General features: G+C 40.9%; 1 protein-coding gene across 1 annotated transcript in view; it reads left to right on the top strand.

The window, feature by feature from the left end:
* Positions 1-22749, top strand: part of CARPA (Carbonic anhydrase-related protein A) — a 428457-nt gene extending 405708 nt beyond the window's left edge. Inside the window, exons 9-10 of the mRNA XM_083124589.1 lie at positions 17417-17459; positions 21908-22749. Of these exons, the coding sequence (XP_082980715.1) occupies positions 17417-17459; positions 21908-21948 (84 nt within the window). The 3' untranslated portion in view covers positions 21949-22749. The remainder of the gene's footprint in view (positions 1-17416; positions 17460-21907) is intronic.
* The last annotated feature ends 4319 nt before the right edge of the window (positions 22750-27068 follow it).

The raw sequence follows: 27068 nt of genomic DNA on the forward strand, positions 1-27068 counted from the left end.
GAGTTGGAGGTCGGAGACTGAGGCCGTGTGAGGAAAGAGGCTGAGATGGAGTTCGAAGGCTGAGGCTGACTTTCAGCTTGGAAGCTGAGTCCGTGTGAGGCCAGAGGTAGAGTTGGAGGTCGGAGACTGAGGCCGTGTGAGGAAAGAGGCTGAGATGGAGTTCGAAGGCTGAGGCTGACTTTCATCTTGAAGGCTGAAGCCGTGTGAGGCCAGAATCCAAGATGAAATTCGGAGGCTGAGGCCGTGTGAGGCCAGAGGCCGAGATGAAATTTGGAGGCTGAGGTCGACTTTCAGCTTGGAAGCTGAGGCCCGTATGAGGCCAGAGGCAGAGTTGGAGGTCGGAGACTGAGGCCGTGTGAGGCGGCAAGCTGAGATGGAGTTCGAAGGCTGAGGCCACCTTTCAGCTTGGAAACTGAGGCCGTATGAGGCCGGAGGCCGAGATGGAGGTCGGAGAGGGAGGCCGTGTGAGGTCGGACGCTGAGATGGAGTTTGAAGGCTGAGGCTGATTTTCATCTTGAAGGCTGAAGCCGTGTGAGGCCAGAATCCAAGATGAAATTCGGAGGCTGAGCGCGTGTGAGGCCAGAGGCCGAGATGAAATTTGGAGGCTGAGGTCGACTTTCAGCTTGGAAGCTGAGGCCGTATGAGGCCAGAAGCCAAGATGAAATTCGGAGTCTGAAGCCGTGTGAGGCCAGAAGCCAAGATGAAATTCGGAGGCTGAGGCCGTGTGAGGCCATAGGCCGAGATGAAATTTGGAGGCTGAGGTCGACTTTCAGCTTGGAAGCTGAGGCCGTATGAGGCCAGAGGCAGAGCTGGAGGTCGGAGTCTGAGGCGGGAGCCTGAGATGGAGTTCGATGGCTGAGGCCGTATGAGGCCGGAGGCCGAGTTGGAGGTCGGAGACTGAGGCCGTGTGAGGCCGGAGGCTGAGATGGAGTTCGAAGGGTGAGGCAGACTTTCAGCTTGGAGGCTGAAGCCGTGTGAGGCCAGAGGCCGAGATAAAATTTGGACGCTGAGGCCGTGTGAGGCAGGAGGCTGAGATGGAGTTCGAAGGCTGAGGCCGACTTTCAGCTTGGAGGCTGAGGACTAGTTGGATGTCGGAGACTGAAGCACGTGTGAGGCCGGAGGCTGAGATGGAGTTCGAAGGCTGAGGCAGACTTTCAGCTTGGAGGCTGAAGCCGTGTGAGGCCAGAATCCAAAATGAAATTCGGAGGCTGAGGCCGTGTGAGGCCAGAGGCCGAGATGAAATTTGGAGGCTGAGGCAGACTTTCAGCTTGGAAGCTGAGGCCCTATGAGGCCAGAGGCAGAGTTGGAGGTCGGAGACTGAGGCCGTGTGAGGCCAGAATCCAAAATGAAATTCGGAGGCTGAGGCCGTGTGAGGCCAGAGGCAGAGTTGGAGGGCGGAGACTGAGGTCGTGTGAGGCCAGAAGCCAAGATGAAATTCGCAGGCTGAAGCCGTGTGAGGCCAGAATCCAAAATGAAATTCGGAGGCTGAGGCCGTGTGAGGCCAGAAGCCAAGATGAAATTCGCAGGCTGAAGCCGTGTGAGGCCAGAAGCCAAGATGAAATTCGCAGGCTGAAGCCGTGTGAGGCCAGAATCCAAGATGAAATTCGGAGGCTGAGGCTGTGTGAGGCCAGAGGCCGAGATGAAATTTGGAGGCTGAGGCCGACTTTCAGCTTGGAAGCTGAGTCCGTGTGAGGCCAGAGGTAGAGTTGGAGGTCGGAGACTTAGGCCGTGTGAGGAAAGAGGCTGAGATGGAGTTCGAAGGCTGAGGCTGACTTTCATCTTGAAGGCTGAAGCCGTGTGAGGCCAGAATCCAAGATGAAATTCGGAGGCTGAGGCCGTGTGAGGCCAGAGGCCGAGATGAAATTTGGAGGCTGAGGTCGACTTTCAGCTTGGAAGCTGAGGCCCGTATGAGGCCAGAGGCAGAGTTGGAGGTCGGAGACTGAGGCCGTGTGAGGCGGCAAGCTGAGATGGAGTTCGAAGGCTGAGGCCGCCTTTCAGCTTGGAAACTGAGGCCGTATGAGGCCGGAGGCCGAGATGGAGGTCAGAGAGGGAGGCCGTGTGAGGTCGGACGCTGAGATGGAGTTTGAAGGCTGAGGCTGATTTTCATCTTGAAGGCTGAAGCCGTGTGAGGCCAGAATCCAAGATGAAATTCGGAGGCTGAGCGCGTGTGAGGCCAGAGGCCGAGATGAAATTTGGAGGCTGAGGTCGACTTTCAGCTTGGAAGCTGAGGCCGTATGAGGCCAGAAGCCAAGATGAAATTCGGAGTCTGAAGCCGTGTGAGGCCAGAAGCCAAGATGAAATTCGGAGGCTGAGGCCGTGTGAGGCCATAGGCCGAGATGAAATTTGGAGGCTGAGGTCGACTTTCAGCTTGGAAGCTGAGGCCGTATGAGGCCAGAGGCAGAGCTGGAGGTCGGAGTCTGAGGCGGGAGCCTGAGATGGAGTTCGATGGCTGAGGCCGTATGAGGCCGGAGGCCGAGTTGGAGGTCGGAGACTGAGGCCGTGTGAGGCCGGAGGCTGAGATGGAGTTCGAAGGGTGAGGCAGACTTTCAGCTTGGAGGCTGAAGCCGTGTGAGGCCAGAGGCCGAGATAAAATTTGGACGCTGAGGCCGTGTGAGGCAGGAGGCTGAGATGGAGTTCGAAGGCTGAGGCCGACTTTCAGCTTGGAGGCTGAGGACTAGTTGGATGTCGGAGACTGAAGCACGTGTGAGGCCGGAGGCTGAGATGGAGTTCGAAGGCTGAGGCAGACTTTCAGCTTGGAGGCTGAAGCCGTGTGAGGCCAGAATCCAAAATGAAATTCGGAGGCTGAGGCCGTGTGAGGCCAGAGGCCGAGATGAAATTTGGAGGCTGAGGCAGACTTTCAGCTTGGAAGCTGAGGCCCTATGAGGCCAGAGGCAGAGTTGGAGGTCGGAGACTGAGGCCGTGTGAGGCCAGAATCCGAAATGAAATTCGGAGGCTGAGGCCGTGTGAGGCCAGAGGCAGAGTTGGAGGTCGGAGACTGAGGTCGTGTGAGGCCAGAAGCCAAGATGAAATTCGCAGGCTGAAGCCGTGTGAGGCCAGAATCCAAAATGAAATTCGGAGGCTGAGGCCGTGTGAGGCCAGAAGCCAAGATGAAATTCGCAGGCTGAAGCCGTGTGAGGCCAGAAGCCAAGATGAAATTCGCAGGCTGAAGCCGTGTGAGGCCAGAATCCAAGATGAAATTCGGAGGCTGAGGCTGTGTGAGGCCAGAGGCCGAGATGAAATTTGGAGGCTGAGGCCGACTTTCAGCTTGGAAGCTGAGTCCGTGTGAGGCCAGAGGTAGAGTTGGAGGTCGGAGACTGAGGCCGTGTGAGGAAAGAGGCTGAGATGGAGTTCGAAGGCTGAGGCTGACTTTCATCTTGAAGGCTGAAGCCGTGTGAGGCCAGAATCCAAGATGAAATTCGGAGGCTGAGGCCGTGTGAGGCCAGAGGCCGAGATGAAATTTGGAGGCTGAGGTCGACTTTCAGCTTGGAAGCTGAGGCCCGTATGAGGCCAGAGGCAATGTTGGAGGTCGGAGACTGAGGCCGTGTGAGGCGGCAAGCTGAGATGGAGTTCGAAGGCTGAGGCCGCCTTTCAGCTTGGAAACTGAGGCCGTATGAGGCCGGAGGCCGAGATGGAGGTCAGAGAGGGAGGCCGTGTGAGGTCGGACGCTGAGATGGAGTTTGAAGGCTGAGGCTGATTTTCATCTTGAAGGCTGAAGCCGTGTGAGGCCAGAATCCAAGATGAAATTCGGAGGCTGAGCGCGTGTGAGGCCAGAGGCCGAGATGAAATTTGGAGGCTGAGGTCGACTTTCAGCTTGGAAGCTGAGGCCGTATGAGGCCAGAAGCCAAGATGAAATTCGGAGTCTGAAGCCGTGTGAGGCCAGAAGCCAAGATGAAATTCGGAGGCTGAGGCCGTGTGAGGCCATAGGCCGAGATGAAATTTGGAGGCTGAGGTCGACTTTCAGCTTGGAAGCTGAGGCCGTATGAGGCCAGAGGCAGAGCTGGAGGTCGGAGTCTGAGGCGGGAGCCTGAGATGGAGTTCGATGGCTGAGGCCGTATGAGGCCGGAGGCCGAGTTGGAGGTCGGAGACTGAGGCCGTGTGAGGCCGGAGGCTGAGATGGAGTTCGAAGGGTGAGGCAGACTTTCAGCTTGGAGGCTGAAGCCGTGTGAGGCCAGAGGCCGAGATAAAATTTGGACGCTGAGGCCGTGTGAGGCAGGAGGCTGAGATGGAGTTCGAAGGCTGAGGCCGACTTTCAGCTTGGAGGCTGAGGACTAGTTGGATGTCGGAGACTGAAGCACGTGTGAGGCCGGAGGCTGAGATGGAGTTCGAAGGCTGAGGCAGACTTTCAGCTTGGAGGCTGAAGCCGTGTGAGGCCAGAATCCAAAATGAAATTCGGAGGCTGAGGCCGTGTGAGGCCAGAGGCCGAGATGAAATTTGGAGGCTGAGGCAGACTTTCAGCTTGGAAGCTGAGGCCCTATGAGGCCAGAGGCAGAGTTGGAGGTCGGAGACTGAGGCCGTGTGAGGCCAGAATCCAAAATGAAATTCGGAGGCTGAGGCCGTGTGAGGCCAGAGGCAGAGTTGGAGGGCGGAGACTGAGGTCGTGTGAGGCCAGAAGCCAAGATGAAATTCGCAGGCTGAAGCCGTGTGAGGCCAGAATCCAAAATGAAATTCGGAGGCTGAGGCCGTGTGAGGCCAGAAGCCAAGATGAAATTCGCAGGCTGAAGCCGTGTGAGGCCAGAAGCCAAGATGAAATTCGCAGGCTGAAGCCGTGTGAGGCCAGAATCCAAGATGAAATTCGGAGGCTGAGGCTGTGTGAGGCCAGAGGCCGAGATGAAATTTGGAGGCTGAGGCCGACTTTCAGCTTGGAAGCTGAGTCCGTGTGAGGCCAGAGGTAGACCGTGTGAGGCCGGAGGCTGAGATGGAGTTAGAATGCTGAGGCCGTTTTTCAGCTTGAAGGTTGAGGCCGTGTGAGGCCGGACGCCGAGTTGGAGGTCGGAGACTGAGGCCGGAGGCTGAGATGGAGTTCGAAGGCTGAGGCAGACTTTCAGTTTGGAGGCTGAAGCCGTGTGAGGCCAGAAGCCAAGATGAAATTTGGAGGCTGAAGCCGTGTGAGGCCAGATGCCAAGATGAAATTCGGAGGCTGAAGCCGTGTGAGGCCAGATGGCAAGATGAAATTCGGAGGCTGAAGCCGTGTGAGGCCAGAGGCAGAGTTGGAGGTCGGAGGCTGAGGCCGTGTGAGGCCGACCTTCAACTCTGAAGCCGGGCCTCGCGAGGCCGAAATCAAATGGCCATCTCTGTTCGAGACACATATATGTAAAATATCCTTCCTGGCAGTTTCTGCCCACAATCATCTGTTTGGTTTTCATATACCACTGTAATGGGAAGATAAAGTAAACTGCATTTTAGCATGGACATATTGACTATGTTCACTTAGGTTTTAATTTCACTGCTTCTTTCACTTCGCGATCCATATTTGAGGATCCACTATCACAGACAAATTACGGTTATAGGTGTACTACTGGGCTTCGAGCGTATACTACTCGTTTTGTCTGTTCTAGCGTTGTTCGCTCAGGCGATGAAGCAGTCAAATCCGTACGCTATCTAGCGTCGTCCGTGCTAACTATTTGGCGCTCGAACGAAATGCTCTTCCTGCAGCGCTCTAGTATAGACATATGCAGTAAAGTGGAAGACTCCAATATTTTATAGAGAATTATGGCCAATAAATCTGGTTTAATTGCACTGTTATTATATATACTCTAATCTATCAAAGTCACTAAACTTCACAAACCGAGGAAGAAAACTTGTTTTGGACGGAGCAAGATCCAGAAAATCGTTTTGGAATATTTCACGTGACTTGATTTTGGTAGTATTCGTATGAAAATATGAATAACACCAAAATAAAATATTGTGTTATGAAATTGAATTGAAATGTATATTATTATTATGATAAAAGTTATCCTGATTGGCAGCGTTCTTTAAAATTTCGTAAGGGAAAAAAACAAAGGAAACACGCGGTTACGAGATAAACACAACTCGATTAGTGAATGTTGATGTTCACATTTAGTTAGGCATTCTAGCTTTCTAGTTCATACCCAGAAAGTAACGTAAAAAATTAAACAAAATACTTACAAATGATTGATTGTAGGTAAGCTATTACTAATTCTTCACTGTTTTCATGAACGTTGTGAGTAAATTTGCTCTCGCATGGGTCATGCCACCAGATAGGTTCTGTAATAGCTTGTTTACTATCGTAGAGGATTAGTCCTACCGTTCCCTAGCAACTCGGTTCTCGTCTCGGATCACCGTTATTGTTCAGTCCAAGATCATCCCCTAACAATTAGATGATCTATTGTTGTAATATCCTGCTAGTTGAAAACTCCCATTAATGAAAACCAATTTGCTTTCAAGGGAGGGAAAATTACATGCAGTTTTTCTTCTTGCAGTTGTATCACAAACTCCTCCCCCCTCCCTTACCCCACTTCCGTCCTCCACGTTGGCTCAATGCACACAAATTTCTATTTCCTCTTTCTGCACTTTTCCCTATTTCCCCTACCACCCCCTTCTTCCTCCTCATCCTCTTCGTTCCCGTGAAAGTGCTCTAATGGAACGAGATTATCCAAATATATTATCTCATTTGTTACGGAGGACTAGACTTGATGATAAGGTGCTTTCCGAAGAGATAATGGAAGTGCGAGGCTTCTCTGCTGATGGGACTGGTAAATCGGTATACCTTGCGGGCTAGCACGGGGAGGGGATTTTCCAGACTGGAATTAATTCTGGAAAACCACACTTCTGGATCCGATATTACACCAGGCGTGAACGCGTGCCGGGCCCGCTTCGTGGAATACCATGACGCAATGTCATCCGCATAGAGGCTGTTCCTAAACATTACGGACAAGTATTCATCTAGATACCTTCCAGTCTTGTGAATAGCAGAAAATTCAAAAAAACGGCTATTTTGAAAAAGTGCCAGAACGAGCGCAAGAGATAGGGTGGGTGGGGGCGCGAATGGTAACGTTAATGTTTCGCTCCGGTCTTTTCAGCGAGATAATAAAAGGAGAAAAAAGGGTTGGGTTTTATATTGAGAACGTTAAGAGGAGTTTTATAAAAGGTGGACGTTGATCGGTCGTCAATGTCCTGTTTCATGTTTCCACCTTACTAAGCAAGGATAGAGGTCGGGAATATCAATGGGCGATTGTAAAGTGCATTGCGGGTCACGACACGGGTTATAAAGTGCAGAGGCAATAGCAAAACTAGAAGCTAAAATACAATACCCCTTCCCTGAAATTACGGTTTAAACCATTACGGTGAAGTTGAGAGACATTGAAGCGATTTTCATGTACATTGTAATTATTGTCGACAATATTATTGCCTCAAAGTTGTTTCACATTTAACTCATAGATTTATTGAGCTTCATTTCATATTTACAAAATGTTAAAGTTTGTATGCTGGTGAATGAGAAAATAAACTTTCGATAGTGTAGAATGTACAGGTTGATGAACTTATTTTAGATTTGTACAAATAACTTACTATCCTGAAACCTAAGGTATGCATTGGGATGGAAACACAAAATAACATTCTCTGCTTCAGCGTAACCTATAACCAGAATGCCAAAACAGTACACCTTAAGGATAGATATTGCATACTTTGGGAGTGGAGTGGGGCGATGTCCAAAATATTTTTACAACTATAAATTGCTAGACGCCTTGAGATATTTGCCTAGTTTTGTGCTTGAGCAAAACTGATCAACGCATTTCAAGATGGAAGACGAAAAACAGTATTTTTTTTTTTACCTTGTGAAAGATTCAAATTTTGCTCACTTTTGAATATACTACATTTCTGGAAATTGAAAGTATTAAGAAATTAAGCTCTCCGCAATTTTAGAGCATTTCTTCATCTTCAGGTTTTTAATAAAATATCTGTAATATAGTGTGTCGTATAAGAGGGGACGAAATGGGGGTGACAAATCAATATTGTGACAAAGATATCTGCAGCGAATTTGGAGATTTCAAGCTGAAATTCACATACAAACTAGATGCCTTCTACAGCAGAAGAATAATCGATGCTTCCTATAATGTTGACATTCTAAATTCTGCTGGTATGTTCAAATTCCTGTGCCGGTCTCCGTGGTATAGTGGTTAACACATCGTGCTACGACGACAGGATTCCAGAGTTCGAATCCCAGCCTTGGCATGAGTGTTCTTTGTGAGTGTCCCTAAATAAATTATATCATATCATCACTCATTCCCATCTTCGCGATTAACTAAAAGTGGCAGAAAAGAAAAGTAAAATAAACCAAATTAAACAATGGATCAAATTTCTGTTTAGGTAATATTTATAGAGCACAATGACGTAAACTGGCAGTAATTTTAGAGCATAATTCGAGGTAAAACTATGATACGTACATTTAAGTTATAATGATCCGATCAGGATCGGGGGGTAAAGTTGTTAAGTTTTTGTCTCTTACAACTGTTGTAAATATGGAGCCTTTTAGATGAAGTTCTTGTAGCAGTTTAGTACTAGTTGGATAGAATTTAGATACAACTCGGAAGTAATTACTACAGAAATAATGTTTCGAGGTGATGTTCATCTACTTCAGGGTAACCCATAACCAGAATACCGAAACAGTACGCCATAGGAAAATTAGATATACAAAGTCAAGTAACAGGAACTTAATAGGCCTTGTCATGAATATTATGCTGAATACTTCAGAACCACAAAAATATTAAAAGTGATTATGTATCCATGTATTGTAGCTCTAGCTGAAATATTCTTATCTGTCTTATTCTTATCTTATCTTATCTATGTAAATAAACACGCTTCCAATAGTTAAGCACGCGATGGTAAAATCAACAAAAATGGAAAAGTAAAGCTTTGATTAACACAAAATTGCACATGAAGGTAGCAAATGTGTTTATGCATTAAAGAAAATAAGAATTGTGTACAAAAATCAAAAGAATATTTACTTTTCGTAAGTTATATGATGACGTCACATTTGGGTCATTAACATAATGATGTTTAAAGGCAAACAAACCAAACAAAACTTAGAGTAATATGGTATGTGACCACCCCGGACCTTCACACAAACTTTTCAACGATTTGTTATGCTTTCAATGAGGTGATCAACCATCGCAGATGTGATCAATGGCCATTCCTCCATTAGGGCAGTTTCCAACTCCCTGAGACTTGCTGGAGAAGGAAAATGTGCAGAGCCAGCACGCCCGAGGGCATCCCAAAGGTTTTCAATAGTATTAAGGTCAGGGGAATACGCCGGCCACTCCATACGAGAAATGCCCTCACTTTCCAGGTACTCGATGGGGACGGGCATTATCGTCCATAAGGAGGAAATCAGGACTAACTGCTGCAGCGTATAGTATCACAATGGGGTCTAGGACTTCATCCCCATACCGCGCAGACGTCACAGAACCGCCTTTAAAGATGTGAAGCTCGGTGATACATCCCATTGAAATTCCAGCCCACACCATGACTCTGCCACCTCTGAATGCGTGATGTTCGATGATGTTCTTGGCCTGATTGCGTGTGCCTCGTTCTCTCCAGACCCTTACACGATCATCATCTGATTCCAGGGCAAATATGGACTCGTCCGTGAACAGGACGTTGCACCAATCTGAGACAGTCCAATTGACATATTGACGACAACATTTTAATCTTGCTCCTCTGGCTTGGACGGTACTCGGGCGTACAATCCCTTCATGTGGAGCCTTCGGCGCACACTACAGGCAGATATTGTCTTACCAAGTTCCGCTGCAACCATGGATGTAACAGTTGTGGAGGTCGCTCGTCGATTCCGCTTGGCTACTATAGCATTATATCGATCATCAGAGGGGCGCCGTAACCCTTGGACGACCGGGCACAGGTCTCCGGACAACTGTTTGACTTGTTTAGAATTGTTTCCATAATCGAGAAATTACCGAATGATCAACGTCAAAGAAAATAGCGACATCTTTAATTTACTGTCCTGCTTCATTGCGTCCGACAGCACGCCAGCGCTCACTGTTTGTCATTCGTCTTCTTTCAGCAATAGAAACACTAATATTATCAAACATAATCCTACAAAATTATGAACACTTCGTATCAGCTTTTAAATGCACCTCAAACCCTTCAGAATGCTGGCGTCTTGAACGAAAGTGTGATGATTCTTGCACGAAATCCTCGCTTTTATGCCATTTCAAGAGCACAGATTAAGCACCTAGGTACAGATGATTCACTCTCTACTTTCAAAAAGGAAGCTACACGTAAAAACTGACATCTACATCCGAAGCGATTTTCAGCCACTCAAATTCACATACGCTTTCGAAAATTTGCATTGCGTGCTTAACTTTTGGAATGTGTATTAGAGTTCAATAAGAATCATGAAATTAAACACGGAATCCAAGAGTTCTGTATCATTGCAGACATTTGCGCATTAATGGCCTGGACAATATCCGCATGCCGACGCACATGTCAAACTATGCTTTCCGCAGGAGCAGCTGGCAGCGCTACTACATAACTCTTTGCCTTTCACTTTGCACAGCCAGCATACTACATGAAGAAAATTGTTGCTATTGCATGTATGTGAGTAAACTATGGTAATGCATTGCTCTGCGTGATGGGTAGAGCTGCTCTAGTACTGGTTTTGTCATCGTGGCATCGTTGTGCACGAAGTAGAGGAATCCTGTCTGAATGTGTTACCCATATAGACAAACCAAAAACTATTGACCAGCTGATGACACCTATTCTGCAGGTACGTCTACATATTTCAAAGGACTGAAGACATTCACAAATATCATGCATGCCAGACCGGGATTCGAACCGGAAAGTCCTGAAGTCGTAGCGCGCTGTAAACATTCCGCCGAGAAGGTCGGTGCAAGGACTGAGAAGTTTAAATAAATGAATGAATTCAAATAAAAGGGTGCTGCAGCACATGTGGTTATGTTCCACCGTTCACACTATATGGGGATAGAAACCTTTATCTAAAATCCGTATCTAAAGACCCTTTGGAAAATTAGTAGACCAAGATTGTAAAGGGACCTGCACAGAAGACACTTAAGTTTATTATATATGTAACATTACATTGACAAGGGTTAGGTGGCAGAGCAGCCGTGTTTCTCAAACATTATAAATAAATAGTTAAGCTATCATCTCCAAACACAGACACAAGGTAATGGCAAGATGAAAAGTTTCAGGAGGCTGATGGAAGAATCCACGAGGATTCATATAACCACTACATACCTTGACAGCTGATCTGGTATTGCATGTGCTTAAATCAATTAAAGCGTTTCAAGATAGCGAGCGAAACTTCGATTTCTCCTACACTTCGACCACTGCAAATTCAAATATTTTCAAACCTTCGTTCAGTCTACATTTTCGGAGATTAAAAACGTGTCTAACTGCAATTTCACGGCATTACTTAAGCTTTCGTTCGAGCATGTAAGCCTTCAAATATGGTGCGTGTTGTTGTGGAGGATCAGACAGTCAGAGTGGAGCGGTACATTACCAATGTTCTGATCACAACAACTGTCCTTAAATTAGATCTATTGATCTAAAATTTTCACAGCAGCCGGTTTAAAACCGATCAGGCCTAATTTTACAAAGACAAGAAGGATCGTTGTGGGATACAGCAATCTCTACTCAATGGCAACGTTTCTCTCTCGATCTGCGGTGTTTAGGACTAAACTGGTTCTTATGGGGAAAAAGTAAAAAAGTAGAATTTGTGGTAAGCCAACCGTTATTGAATTTCCAAAGTACCTATTGGAAAAGTATCTTGCATATAGCCGACAAAAGAGAAAGAGACCCGCTAGAACACTCCCCCTAGTCACGCTAGAATGCTGTTAAATCGAGAATATCATTATGTTTTGGGTAAACCCGCAGAGATAGTTACACTAACCCTGCGTTAATTCAAATGCCAATGGTGGAAGCCATAGATGCGAATTCGATTATGTTTTTTTTAATGCACCTGTAGAACAATTATAAATATTTATGAATATTGTAAACAAAAGCAGGACCTAATAAACCATAAATTTGTCACCTCCATAGATAATGTTTTGAATTATCGACAAATCACGGTACACGGTATTACAGTTTACCATTCACATTGTGTATTCATGCTTTTGTTTGAACCTTACGAAGGAGAAAAAATGAGCTACGATTGATTCTTTATAAAGTTCTGCTGTGAATACACCCTGGTAGAGGTGTGAAAGGAGAGATTAAATATAAAAGGGAATAAAGGACCGGTAAAGGAGAAAGGAGGGGTCCAATATAGGTAACAAAACTTTGGAAAAATATACTTGGCACGGTTGATCCGCCGGCGAGAGATTATAAACTGAAGATTGAAACAATAGCCAACATTTTCTCCATCGTACACACTTTATTTAGTGTGTATGGAATAGAAGTAAGCATCAACACACACGCACATAGACATAGCAAAGAGAGAGAGAGAGAGAGAGAGAATCGGTGATGTAGTCCTAAAATTTTCAGAGGGTGTATGCTAAGTTTTGTGAAACGAGACCATGTTTCCACTAACTCTAAAATATGTTTCCATGGATGAAATCAATTAACTTGTGCAAAAAAATGCCACTCATGGTAGGATACTGATTGCGATGATATACCCATAATTGTCATAATAGAAGCATACAATGGAGAAGGTATTTTTAAAATAATAATATGAAATGCGTATTTTAATGATTACTTTTATATATGAAAGCTACAGTGGTATATTATACGCTACATCCCACTTTAAACCGTAGGTCCAGTCCCGAGTAGCCTTTTTGTGCATAAAGTGGACTTAAAACAACAATTCAACATTTATAGGCTAGACTACAGTATGTTGTATTTTCTTGTTAATACTGTTTTGCGAATTATCAGTTTGTATACTGTTAGCAACTTTAATAATGCTGCAAATTACACTAAAAATGAAAAACTTGGTTACATAGAAAATCGTAAAAATGAAGAGAAAAAGCAATACTTCAGCTTATTGGAGAAATTGTCAAGTTATACATAAACAAATGTTAATCAAACGAAAGTGGAAGGTACTCGCATACTAGCAGAAGGTATTCGCTAATAAGTAAGTTTAAACGAAGGTACACAGCACTGGGGAGACACTGCATTACAATCCAAGGCCATCCTCGGATATGTGGTCAGGAAAAAAAGTCCTCGGTTTGCTGGTGTGTTAACAGATGAACCTCCTCGTTTATTAGGTCTACCAACACACACACACACACACACACACACACAGCACATGTCATCTCTGACGGAACGTAAGCTTGTTTTCCTGCCCCAATTAAAGTGAAATGCATTCCCTTATGGTTCTCCTGCTGAAAAGTTCTATCCTCGGATTTAATCAAGTGAATCCCTTCAATTCCGAAAGCTCCGCCGGCATCTTGTGAGGAACAGAAAGCTCCAATTGCAACAGCCATGGTTAGTTGCTTCTCTCTGAGGTCTTTTGAGCAGGCGAGCCTCATTCCGAGTTTCAAGAACCATAAACTTCTTTTCGGAATCCGGAAAAAAAAGACAAGAAAAAAAAAGTTTCCCGATAGATGGCAGGAGGTGCGCTTCGCCAAGTGGAATAATAATACTCAAAGATTAAAGTCAGGATGCAAACTGTGCACGCCGTCCTAAAGAGGATTCTTTGAAACGATCGGAATTTGTGCGCTTTGTATTACGTAATGATATTCCCTGTGAACTTGTTTCGGAAGTTTTATATCTGGAACACGAAAATGGTTAATTAAAAAGAAAAAGTCATATTGTAGTTATGATGATATTCGGTTAGTTTATGAAACTAAATAATCGCTTAGTTTGTGTAACTCTCCAGCCTAGGTGGTACCTATTTTGGGGCGAACAGGGAAAGTATGTTATATCAATCATCTTCATTCTCACCCAACGAGTTACCAGGTGCTTGGACTTGCCTAGTGTTGATACCGGAAAATGAATCCTGCTCAAAAGTATAAGATGTATAACCATACAAATGACCATTAAAAAATCCTCTTTCTCGTCTCGAAGTATGACATCATCTGGAGTGTGGATCCAATAGATCCAAAATTTTATTAAAATATCTCCTGAAACAAACTGATACGCACCCACTTATTGTATCATTTTAAGTGTTTGATATGTTTAAAATGTTAATTGTCTATTATGACGTAATTTGTTTTGTTCAATTGGGTAGTCTTTTATGGTTATGGACTAACCTAAAAACATTTGATTGTGGGTTGTGAGGTAAGAGATATTATGGATGTTGCTTTATATATAAAATAAATTTAGTAAATTCACCTATGTGCAAGTGCAATCTAGATCAGGAAGATGCTCATCATGTTATATTTCAATGTCCACTTTATACCACTCAAAGGGAGATGTTATTCAAGAATCTAATAAAGAAAGGAATACCTCTTCCAACTTCTTTATCCTGTTTAATATCGTCACCAGATGTAACAATTGTATTTATCATTTGTAGATTTTTTCATGATATTAATATAGACATATGAAAATTGTAAATATTCAAAATGTGTAACTTGATATAGTCACCAGATATAACAATTGTATTTATTATCAATTTTCAATTTGTATGATAATGATGTAGATAAATAATGTATAAGAAAACTGTATATATTCAAAATTTGTAATTTGTGTAACAGTGTCATGCATGACATATTTTTAGGACACTTGGTGTAGAGCTGGTATAACAGCTAAAACCAATAAAGTATGAATGAATGAATGAATGATGTTGCTGAAATAATGGAAGTGATTTTGGAAATGTGAATGTTTTAATTTGTGTAGCGAAGAAGTATTAAGATATAAATACACTTTTGTTTTTAATAAGGAGTTTAATTGCGAGTGCAAGTTGGTCAGGTTTACGTAAGCATATCCTTATCTGATTTCCCACAACCTGAGGGCTTCATAGTAGGCTGATATGTCTCAGGCTCGCCGTTGAGAAATAATCGTAAGTTGTTCCATTGAGACTAAACCGGGGAACGTAGCAAAACTAACGACATATTTCTATATAACAATCAAAGATATTAAGTTTTCAAATAGTAAAATTTGAGTTATTCTGAGTTGAATTTACATGCAAGCAAAATTATTTAACAGTTCTTCTTGAGGTTTGCAAGGTACTAACCAATATGGCCTCACAAAATAACTTATTTATCTCATACATCCTCTACTATCTGATCAGATTGCGCAGATTGCCTATACATCGCACACTATCACGTGACAGAGGAACTTTGGATCTACTATCTACGATTGTCTATGCTGTTCCGAAATACGCCACTGCGTGGTACTACTCAGGAAAAGTGAACAAGGTACCCTTGTACGCTGGCCATGTCCGTGTCAATTATCACCGGGTATCGAACCTGCGACGCCTTCAGTACACGCCAGCGACGTTAGCACGAGGCCATCGGCGAAGCGATAGACCTATCAAATTGTAGATCAACGCACAATAAGGTTACGTCTCGCCGTGAAAGGTAAATACGAACTAAAGTGGCCTGCCAATATCTGAGACGTTAGGTAGACATGAAGATTTGAAATATTCAAACCAATATAAAGCCATGTAAAATATAGCGCTTTGCCAGACCCTCTTTATGATAGAGAAATAATCGAACGTGAACAACCGATTATTTTTTATGTTTCGATATCTTCGAAGCCACTCATACAACAAATGCTTGTATGAAGTTGGGCCATTTGAAAATATCGTGAATTATTAACGTGAATTGATATCCATATCCTCAAAGACTTGTCCGTTTATCTCTTCCAGTAAGCAATAAAAAACAATCGATAACTATCAATTACTCAGTATCTACTGATGATAGAAAGATGTGGTGTACTGTATTGAGGGATACATCTAGTAATGTCTTAGTGCAATACAAATAATCTTTGTCAGAACGTCCGTCTGTCTATGAGAGTCAAACGATCGAAAGTAATCAATCAGGGTATCTTGAATCTCCGTTTTCTTAAAGTCAAAGAAGATAAGATACCAGCATGTAATTTGATACACCGAGAGATATCGAATAACAATTTCATTTTGGAAAATTTTCTCGATTGGATCGTTCATTGGTGTGTCGGAGTGATAAATCAAAAAATCGAACCATTCGATATTTCTATATTGCTCAACTTATAGGATTGAAAGAAGTACCAAGTTTCTGTGGAAAGGAAGTTTTAATATCTTGATCAATTTATCTGTATACCTGCTAATGCAAGTAAAAAATGACAGTGACGATCTTACGATGAGTTATCGCTAAGAAATAAATATAGGACTAAATTTGTGGAGTGAAACAAGTAATAATTTCATAACACAGTTATGATTTTTAATTTGGCTATTTAGAAAACTTCCAGAAATATATAAAAAATATATTGTATGCCGAAATCTCTTTCAAATGTAAATCATTAGATACTCTACAGCGTAAATCAAATTCAGTCAAATTCTTTCCATATTTATGAAACTAATTTACTGTATCTTAAAATATCATTTCTTCATTATTTTATTAAAAGAATGTATATTTTTGCACCTTATATCTTTAAAAAAAATACAAGGTTATATTATAATAATAGGAAATTTCTATGCTGGTTTTTATTCGCAAATCTGAAGTACATTCAACAGTTGTAGATATATAGGTACATCATTAACCTAATGGTAATGCCTAATTGGCATATACTTGAAGTCGTAGTTTCTGGAAGATTATTTACTTTATGTGTCATGTAGGCTGAATGTCCTTACATATATGCAATAAATGACAATTATAAAGTGTTTCCTTTAATTAATGCTTAACAAATGCAATTCATGGCACGTTTACGTATATTTTAGTAATTAATAACATAATTGAAATTATAATTAGTTTTATTCTGCAGAATATGAATATCCAAGGTTCAGATGAGTACTCTCTGTTACTTGATAAACACATCAAGGGAGTTAATGTCTCATTAGAATACGACGGTTAATTTACGTTTCATATTAAGTTGAAGTATGCAGCCACGGGCTGAGATGGTTATAATTTCAATCTACATTTGTTGTTGTCAAGGAAACTGTATTTTTTATTAAATCAATGTGACGTTAACTCATAATTTAAAATATGTATGAACCCATGTAGTATTTGATCCTAATTTATGCAAATTGTGTTTCCAATACAAGAGCAAGAAAGATACAACGATTTCACTAGCAGCTTAGCCTACTTTGTCAAAATTACTACTGCTTCTGCTTCTGATATAATTCATTATTATACTATAAATTAATAAAAAGGGTAAATACTTTATTTACACATTAAACTATCCTGATTTTATTGTAAAAACTACATTCCAACTTTGGTTAATTTTTATATTCTTATTGTATGTAAACTTTTACAGTCATTATGAATATATGGGCATTCAGTTATGTCGCATGTATATTATTATGATTTTAAATGATGACTCTTAATTGTCATATTTTTTTATATTTCAGGGTAAAAATTGTCCGGGAATGTACAAGGAAATGTATTATAAAGGTAAGAAATATTTGTCACCACAGGCAATATAAAATTGTATAATTTGTAAACACGTATTCACATACACATATATACACGCACACAATTATTTTGTAAATTTTCTACTTTCAATGGGTGTCCCTGCCTCCAGAAATAAATTCACTGACAACTGAACACATAAAATTTATACCATATAAATAAATCCACAAGTCACTAATTCATTGGTGCATCAAACAACATAGCACATAGAAACGAGACTATGAAATTGAATGTGTTCAGTGCTTTCTCATTAACTACCTGAAAATCCATAATATCAATCGAATAGTTTTTACTCCATTCTGAAAAATCGTCCGCCACGGCAGGTTAGGTTTTCCGTGGTACCGTACGAACCAAATCAACATAGTGATGCGTTTTTTTTCGAAAGTCTTCTGTGCAGAATGTCAAGTTATCTTTACTTTTTTTTATATCTAAGTGTAACCATATTCAAATTTCAGAATGAAACGAAAAAAACAATACCTTTGCAATGGGAATAAAATAGTTTTTATTCGAGACTAACCTCTTAGAGTGCAAACATACTCAAAACTTTCCAAACAAATACTGATGGAATTTCTAATCTTTAAAATGGTATACATAGTGGGTCTACTAAGATTAAGACTTCTAAATAGATAGTGACAGAAATTACACTTCCTTGTTTAGCCTTCGACATACCTCCCTTCTAACAGCACACACTGATTTGCACTATCATACAACTTCTCGATGCGTCTGTAGACGTCGTCCATTGCAGTACTCGTCAGGACTTTGTGGATGTCCAAAATCGAATCAAAGAGACGTCCCTTCAAGTGGGATTTCACTTTTTGGAACAAAGAGTAATCAGCAGGTGCCACGTCTGGCGAATAAGGAGAGTGACCAAGTACAGTCACACTTTGTTTGGCCTCCCATTGATGATTGTCGCGTTATGGGACGGGGCGTTGTCGTGCAAGAGGAATCGGTCACGAGATTTACACATGCCCGGTGTAACACTTCGCAATCTTTTTAGGAGTCTTTCCGTTGCACTTGGAATTCAATGTACTACAAATTTGTTCACAGTTTCAGTGTAAACAGTGTAGTCTCCTGAAAAAATTCAAAATGTTAGACCAGGAATGTGTTTCTACATATGATAAACCAAGTTGTATTGACCAACAGTAACGCTATATACTTCTTTCTAAAGTTTAATTATTTAATATTTTGCTTTCCTTAAATACTTTCCTTTAATAAGTGGTTATTAAAAAGTTGCATTAAAACTGTTAAATGTTATTTTCATATGTTAGATTGTTCGTGTCTTGCAATTTCAGCGACTGTTTATATACTATATATTGGAAAAACTGTTTATCTGTCAATTTTTTAGGTAAACTGTGACAAAGGAGGATATGAACCCACAACAGTTAATGCAGTCCGCACGAGGATTTTCCTAAATTCTCGACGAGAAAATCTAAAGAGTTCCAAGTTTTTAGAATTTCGGGGATGTTTTCTTTAAAAGTCGTTGCTGGAACAGTCTTAAAAGTCCAGCATACACTTAATAAGCTGGTCAATGCAGAACCAACCTATCACGGCAAACATCTTTCAATACGGAGAGCAATTAGAGGTCGATCTCTTCTGGGCCCCGATTATGGCTGCCTTCACTCTGTAAGGTTGGTAACTCCGAACCAAGAAGCAATTTCTCTTTTGATGTTATCGTCGTAATTGGAAGGGGGAAGACGACGTTCTGGAGATAACCTAATTGTTGTTCGGTATGCTGCCGCGGAAAGATTCCCCACAAAGTTTTTACCTCCCCCCCCCCCCTTCGCCTACCCCATGATGTACGGCGTAAGGACACGCTAAGCCATATCAAAGGTCATCTAACATGTTTGCTGATAGGAGCTCTTCTTGGATTAATGGTTACAGTAAATGATGCTTCTTTTTCAGCTTGGAGTTATCATTTATTGTTGGCTTTGATTGTTGCCTAGGAATAGCGCCAACCTATGTGTATCGCTAGGCCCAAAGAGTAACACAAGAGAATACAACTTCCACAGTGCAAACATGAGTGAAAGTGCGTTGCATAAGTGAAGAAAGAAACAATGAAGTCGGAGACAAGAAGACACGGAGAAGTAGTATCAAAATTAGCAGTACTGTTGGCTAGAAACCACAAAGAATAAGCGGTGTGAGCCAATAGTGAACAACAACTTATCGTGTAACCATCTTTGGTCCAGATCTCTGAAAGCAATTGCATTTTTCTAATTATCATTCATTCCCCTCAGCGAAGGTGTTATGAAGATTATATACATGCACTTAACTTGTATTAATTATTAATTTAATAGTATGCTGGCGGAGTGGTTAGCACATTTAACTACGAGCCAGGAGTCCCGGGTTCGAATCCCGACCTGGGCATGGATGTTTGTGTGTGTCCATTCATCAATTTCATCATATCATCACTCATCCCCAGCTTCGCAAATTAGCCAAAATGGCACAAAAAGCGAAGTAAAATAAAGGAAATCAATCAATAGTGTACTGATTTAGTTTTTGAATAGTTATTACTAATGGACACAACATGAACTCAGAACTACATGCTCCAAGTGTAAAGGCGCATTTTCTCAGTGAATAACTGCCACCATGCGGTTAAAATTGGAAATTTCGAAACTTCAAGAATAACATTGAAAGTAACGATTCCTTGATAACAGTGATAGGACCGTCTGAAGAGAAGTGAGAAACATGTGTTTCAAGAATGAAAATATATAACATTTTTGCATGAAGAAAATATACGAGAATTTGATACCATAGATTAGTAGCGCGTTGATTTTCGATTTTAAGCTGTGTTCAGAGGGAGGAGGCAGAGCATATTTGGAATATCACACAATCTATTTAAGTGACTAAGTTTCGGCGTGCCTGCTCATGTAAATATAAACAACTTTTTACTCGGAAACTCATCGAATCTAATACTATAGTTTATGTAGCCCCCCCCCCCTTTTTTAGTCATGCATCACGCTATTGTTCTTAATCAAATCATCTCGTCTTCGATTTTCAGTGAGGGTTAATTTTAGATCTGTTGAAATAATTCTGAGCTAAAACTTCCCATGGCTCTGTGTTAAACGTGCCAGCATCACGAGAATCACATGGCCCTTATTTTTATTATTATTATTATTTATGTACATCCATATTTTTGGAATAAGTTTTTTTTTTTAATACCTATTGATATTTAGTACACTCTTATGCTACAATAGGTCTAGATCTACAGTTTAGAGTGAAATCTGAATCTGCGTCCAATGTGTCTTCCCTTCGAATCAAGCCTATGAACCTTAGACTACTGGTGAACAGCATTATTGAGCAAATATTTGTTGTGTTGACAGTCTTTTAATATAACTTAGGTCTTAAACAACTGAACATGTAGATTTCACTAATCGCGTACTAAGTGACGGTTGGAGAGACTTCCTTAGGGTGACTGTCAATATTTTCCCAGCGGTGACCGGTGGCTCTGAAACAGATGAAGGGCTGATAGCGAAAAAATGAGGTAATAGAGAAAATTAGATCAATAGTTTCTTATTAGAAAACAGGGTTTCTAAGTATGTATAACTATACATTTCATTTTCTCTATTACCCCATTTTTCCTTAATTCAGAGCCACCAGCCACACTGCGTCTTCCAATGATCAACAAGGTTCGTTAACCTAAGTACTAGCAATGAATAATTGTGAGCAAATAACGTTCAATACCACAGGCAGTTGGGGTAGACTAGGCTACCATGTTGTGGACTGTAGAGATAGCAGCGGTACTGAAGCGTTATAAGAGGGAGTGAGCTATGCAGGAGGCTTCGCCGGTCGCGTTCGTGCAGTAGGAAACCTCTCATCTGAATCGCTAGTAGCAGTGCATCGTGGCATTGTAATCATGGCAGAAGGAACAAGAGGTGGTGCCTCCCCCACCCCCCTGCTCCGTTGCTTAATATTGTTTAGGTGCAGCCATTATGCAGGCGGGAAGCTTATACGCGTATACTGCAGTACGCTGCGATCATATTTGCAAGTCATATTACTGAGAAATTACCCATTTCGGCCCCACATCGATATGACCTTTTTTTCTTCTCCGTACATGAGGAATCCGTACCGAAGTTTTGCCCCGTATTTTCGTTGCACCCTGTCTAAGAGAGTATATCTTATTTGATCATTGTGCGTCCGTATTCAGTACATTTACCTAAGTTATAGAACCTTATATGTTCATTGTTACGCAGTGACGGCGATTAGGAGGGTTTGCCTCTGCACTATGCTAAACCTTTTTTACCAAGGGAAAGTAAGCTGTCCTTGCCCCCTAGTTTTGGAATACAATCGCCGCCACTGTTGTTAAGTGAGTGTTCAGTGTAACTTACTGTTCTAAAGGACGTATAGATACTTGTATAGCACACATGATTTAAAGTAAAATACACCTTTAATATTTATCTCTAATTCACTAACCATTTCTACCTCTGTTTCAGCAAACACATGGAACGAGCAGGAAAAGACGAAATCCCAGTGACTTACCATCGGTGGACCATGAAATCATGACTCAGGAAAGCCAGCAAAAGGCGCAAGCAATACTCGGAGAAGTGCAATTCCCTCCACCGACATGGGCAACAAATTACTTTGTATCAGTTCCTTGGCAAAAATCATTAATGGAAACGAATATTGCTATTTTGGGATACATAACCATTTCTCATACTATGGTACTTAGCTGAAGTGCAGTGTGGGTGCCTGTGCGTGTGTATGTGTGTGAGTTGCCAAAAGAAGAATGGTTACATGGCTGTCAAAAGATGTGGTACTGCAGTAGTGTACATTAGATCTTTATAAAAAGCATAATTGTAGTGGGCATTCTAGTATATTCGTCCACCGTAACAATGGAAAGGTGAGGAGAGCGAAAACGTATTTACATATAACAATGATAACAATGCACTCACGTGTGTTTCCACTGATAGATAGAAACGTATGTATAAAATATAAAAAGTTAAATGGTGAAAGTGTCAAATGTGTATGCGGTGTCTCTTCCTCAAATCGCAGCAGTAGAAGCTACACGAAACTTAAAGAAAAATGTAGTTGTAAAGAATTGTCAGCACATGCACAAACACTTGAAACAGACTATGATGTAGTGAACTCTTGTCCAGTCCGCTTTCAACACAAATGTGACCAATGAGATACTGTCGTTGTGCAAATAAATAAAATTTTCACTTTCAATACATGAACATCAATTTGTTCAAAACTAAAATATATATAAATAATGCAGATATAATAACTACAAGACTTAAAAAAAAGAAGCAATATGACTGTCGCCTTCTTCAGTGCTTTTTGAAAGTTAATTCTGTAATTTTTCTGTTTTATTTTTAATAGAATTGCAAAAAGGATAAAAAATCGTTTACTTTTCTCAATCATTTAACTTACTGCATATGGCTACTATGATTCTGAATCCAGGTGTTCGCATAATTTCAGTAAACAGCCCAGTCCTTGCTGTTTGCTCTTAGCAATATTACTTTCTGGGGTGTTACTACAATTTCAAGAGCAAGTTTTGAACCTAAAATTCTTACTTGAGTCAGAATCTTTTGCATATTTCCATACATCTCAACATGTGGTAATTTTCTAAAAATTGTGTCACTTGTTTCGTACCAGCTACGAAACTATGTGAATATAAAATGATATCCTTCACTGTGCAATTGTTGGCTATGATAATAGTATGCAAATTGTATGTCATTAATTTCGACCTTTTCTCTTCTACAGCCTACTTATCAGCGTTTCTAGTTCGTCTCATTCCGGAAAATAGAAATAGAATGGAAGCTTTGTATACTAATTATTTTTGTCGTCGGCTGTACATAACTTACTTATGCTTTTTGCATCTTTTCACACAGGCACAGAGTTCTTTATATATGTTTAGGGCTTTCAATGTATTCCCAGTAGGATGTTAATCATACATGTTACTGATAAGGGGTCTTCAACTCAAGGCCCGCGGACCAGAGGCGGCTCGCAGAGCCCTTTGCCGTGGCCCGTTTGAAAAATTAAGTACTTAACATAAAGTACCGCTTGTTGGTGTTAGATGGCAGCATCTTACAGTACTCATTACCGCAGTATAGCTTTGGGGGCCACCCGAGCGCCATTCAAATTGTTAATGTGGCCCGCACTGTCTGACGTGTTGAAGACCCCTGCCACACACTGGTTTACGAGATTTTAAAATCATGCACCTTAATTCGGGGACCCTCTTATTTAGTAATCTCCGTAGTATTTTGGCATTGGCGGCGATTAGGAGGGTGGCAGTTGCTCCCCACCTTTTGTTACTTTTAATGGAAAGTAAACTGTCCTTGCCCCCTCCCCCCGTTTTGGGACCCAATCGCCGCCACTGTTTTCTGGTCATATATGTGTTCCAGTACATACGTTGGAATTTCATAATGAGCTTGTCTCTTACATACTTCTGGCAGGTCTTACACACTTTTGTATATGTGCTGCCGCCTGGAAAGCTTGTTGGCAACTAATTCATACAGTGTTCACAGATTAACGTATTAACGATAATACCTTTATCTCTGCACTGTCCATGAAACATTTCCATCTGGGGAACTTCCCAGAATTAGTCACAATTATACCAGGTCATTATTTAGCCTAATAATTTTATGCTGTATTTTTGAAGACTTTTCCGAGGACCCAGAGAAAAGTTCCGTCTTGTGACTATCTGGTTCCTCGGTGTCAAGGTATGTATTATGGGAAAGGATTTTAAGGTACAAAATTATGGTCTGGAAAGGGAAATAACGGTTCTAAAAATGTTTTTAAATAGGTGCAAAAAGCTCTCCTTTCCTGCCCCTTCTGTATATAATGCGCGCGGACCGCATAGAGAACTGTGGTTGCGCGCGGACTACGTAGAGAACTGTGGTTCTGCCGAATAGGTTTTGTTGAAGTTTGTGTTTTCTTTCGCGGGTTTTGCTACATTATCTTGGGAACTATTGGGGCTGCAATGATTATACTATAATACCATTTTATATCTCTGGTTCCGCTCTACAAAAATAAGACTACAGGATTTTATATAGCTGCTCAAGAAGAGTGAAAATCATTTATTTTTCTGTCCAATTCTTTTAACAAATCATAAAAGAAGAGGAAACAAAAGGGTGCTGAAGCATCAAAGAAGGGGTAAAAAGGGGATAAATGTGCTAATCTCACGAGAAGGTGCAACAAAGTTTGTTTATTTTACTTGAATTCATGTCCTGAAATACATATTTCAAATGATCGGTATGAAAACAGTTATATTTTTGGAAAGGTGCTACACCTTAAAATCGGTTCCCTATTTCCCGAAACGGCTACAATCTGTCAACGTGCTCACACACACACATACCATACATAGATTATATGTAGCACAGATTCAGACTTTTTGTGGGAGAGGGGAAAGAACCTTTCTCTAAATTCCTCATGGTGTGGTGTGTGTGCACTGGCGTAAACAGGATTTTATTTAGAAGGCGACTGGAATTAAAATATGGATATTACATGGCTGCGTTATAGTTTTGTAACCGAAATTAACTTTCGATTTAAAAGTTGTTCGAAGACAAAAATGGTAATAGGAGCTCATTTTAAAGGAAATTAGCATTTACCACATTGGGTCTCTCGAGTTCTTTACTGCCTTTATTTGAAAATGTTGATTTTCATAAATTTCGGGAAAGTCTGTAGCCCCTCCCCTGTGTATGCCAATGCATATACCCATGACTTTCCACAGCAAAATCCACCTAACTTATAGATTTCAAAAACAGTCCTTTGTATTTACGAGTATTTATTCAACAAAGGAGCTATATCCAGTAGATTTGAAGGGAAATACTATGTTAAAACATTTGCATGAACTTTCCAAGCGAACACTTTCCTCGCAGACTAGCCGATTAGAAAGAAACTTTCCTTTTTTCTTGGCATGGGCATACGTAGTAACATTATATAGTTTCAACGAACTTACGACTATAGTATATAAAAGAATTACCAACGAATTAGTGTAGAAAGTATGGAGAGGTGACACGAATGAACATTGCCTTACTGTATGTCAAACGTTTCAGAAATACAAGTTCTGATCAAAGCATGTTCATGTTCCACCGTAGCTCAGCTAGTTAATGATGACTAGAGATATAATAGCAAGATATGAAGACTAGAATGGCACTGACACAGCTATTTTCACGATTTACTTTGCATCTCCATATGATTATGTTAGTCAAAAATATTTTCAATTAGTTTTACAAAAACTTGGTTTTGGTGATAAATTGATTAGTTGGGTACAAATATTAACTCGATATATATATATATATAAATAAAAGTACTTGTTAATGAGTTCCTAACATTAACAATCCAGGTGAAAAGAGGAGTTGTAGAAGGATAACCATTAAGTTCCTATCTGCTCATGTTTATCATCCTTTCTGAACATGATTCAAAAACAAAATTGTCAGCTATCAGATGTTGTGAAAATAACTTACATGTATGTTGGTATATGGATGACGTAACAGCCTTTATTAACTCGAAGACTGATTATGAAGAAGTTACAGCAATACCAAAGGAATACATGCAAAAATTAATTATAAAAATGTCGTATTTGTTGCCACTGGGAAAGCAAACGAACTTAACACATGGACGTGAAATTGTAACTAAAGATAAAGTAAAAATATTGGGGGGTAGTTTTTCAGAATAAATTACAAACTAGGATAAATATAAATTTTAAAACAATAAGAAAGAACATACAAGGTTTGATTAAAACATATGTGTTAAGAAATCTATCGCTTATATCACGAGTGCATTATTTAAACAGATACATATTCGCAAAAGTTTGGTTTGGGCAGCTGTTTTTCACTCCCAGGAACATTTACAAAGCCTTTGCAATCGCTAGCTATGTATTTCTTGTGGCAAGGTTAGGTTTTCAGAGTGGCTTATCACTAGAGCCCAAATTTTTTGGTATTATCAAAGTACAAAATATGTACATAAATATGTAACGATAATTGATAAAATATTTACCGAAATGTGTATTATAAAAAGGATATGTAGCTAAATATGTAGTATCAAAGAATATGTAATATTTATAATAATCTAGTATCCAAGCAATTTCAAGTATTCTGCTATAGGCCAGTCAATAAGGGGGTCCAATAAGGAAATTAAGGAAAGCTGGAACAAATTTCATTATTTTTCTAAAAGGGTTCTTAACAACATATTAATTTTGCACCCCTGTACCAACCCGGATTTAGCCGCCACCTTTGAAAAGTGGGGCCCAAAATCATTTTTTTGCAAATATCTCGCTTGGAAAGCACTTTACAGCAAAAGAGGTTATGATGAAAAATGATTTACATAACATTCTCTACAAAAAGTGTTCTGTGCATTTTTATTCTAGGATACTTCGTTTTTCCCGCACCGTTTTGCAAGCGCGGAACTCAAGGAAGCACCTGTTATATGATGTTTTGCAGTATATCTCTTCTATAAAACTGGACTTATTACATTTGTTCTTTCTTTAAGAATGTCATTTATGGTTCAATTGCTTTTATCATTGCTTGCAGTACTTTATAGGAAATAGCTTAGTGTGTAAAAAGGTAAAAAAAGGTAAAGTGCATTCTTGTGCTTTGCACCATGCCACTTTAGTGTGTGTGGGAGATAATATGTTTGGTTGGAAAGTCAAGG

Source organism: Lepisma saccharinum, chromosome 6, assembly GCF_977018435.1.
Source record: "Lepisma saccharinum chromosome 6, izLepSacc3.1, whole genome shotgun sequence".
Taxonomy (NCBI): domain Eukaryota; kingdom Metazoa; phylum Arthropoda; class Insecta; order Zygentoma; family Lepismatidae; genus Lepisma; species Lepisma saccharinum.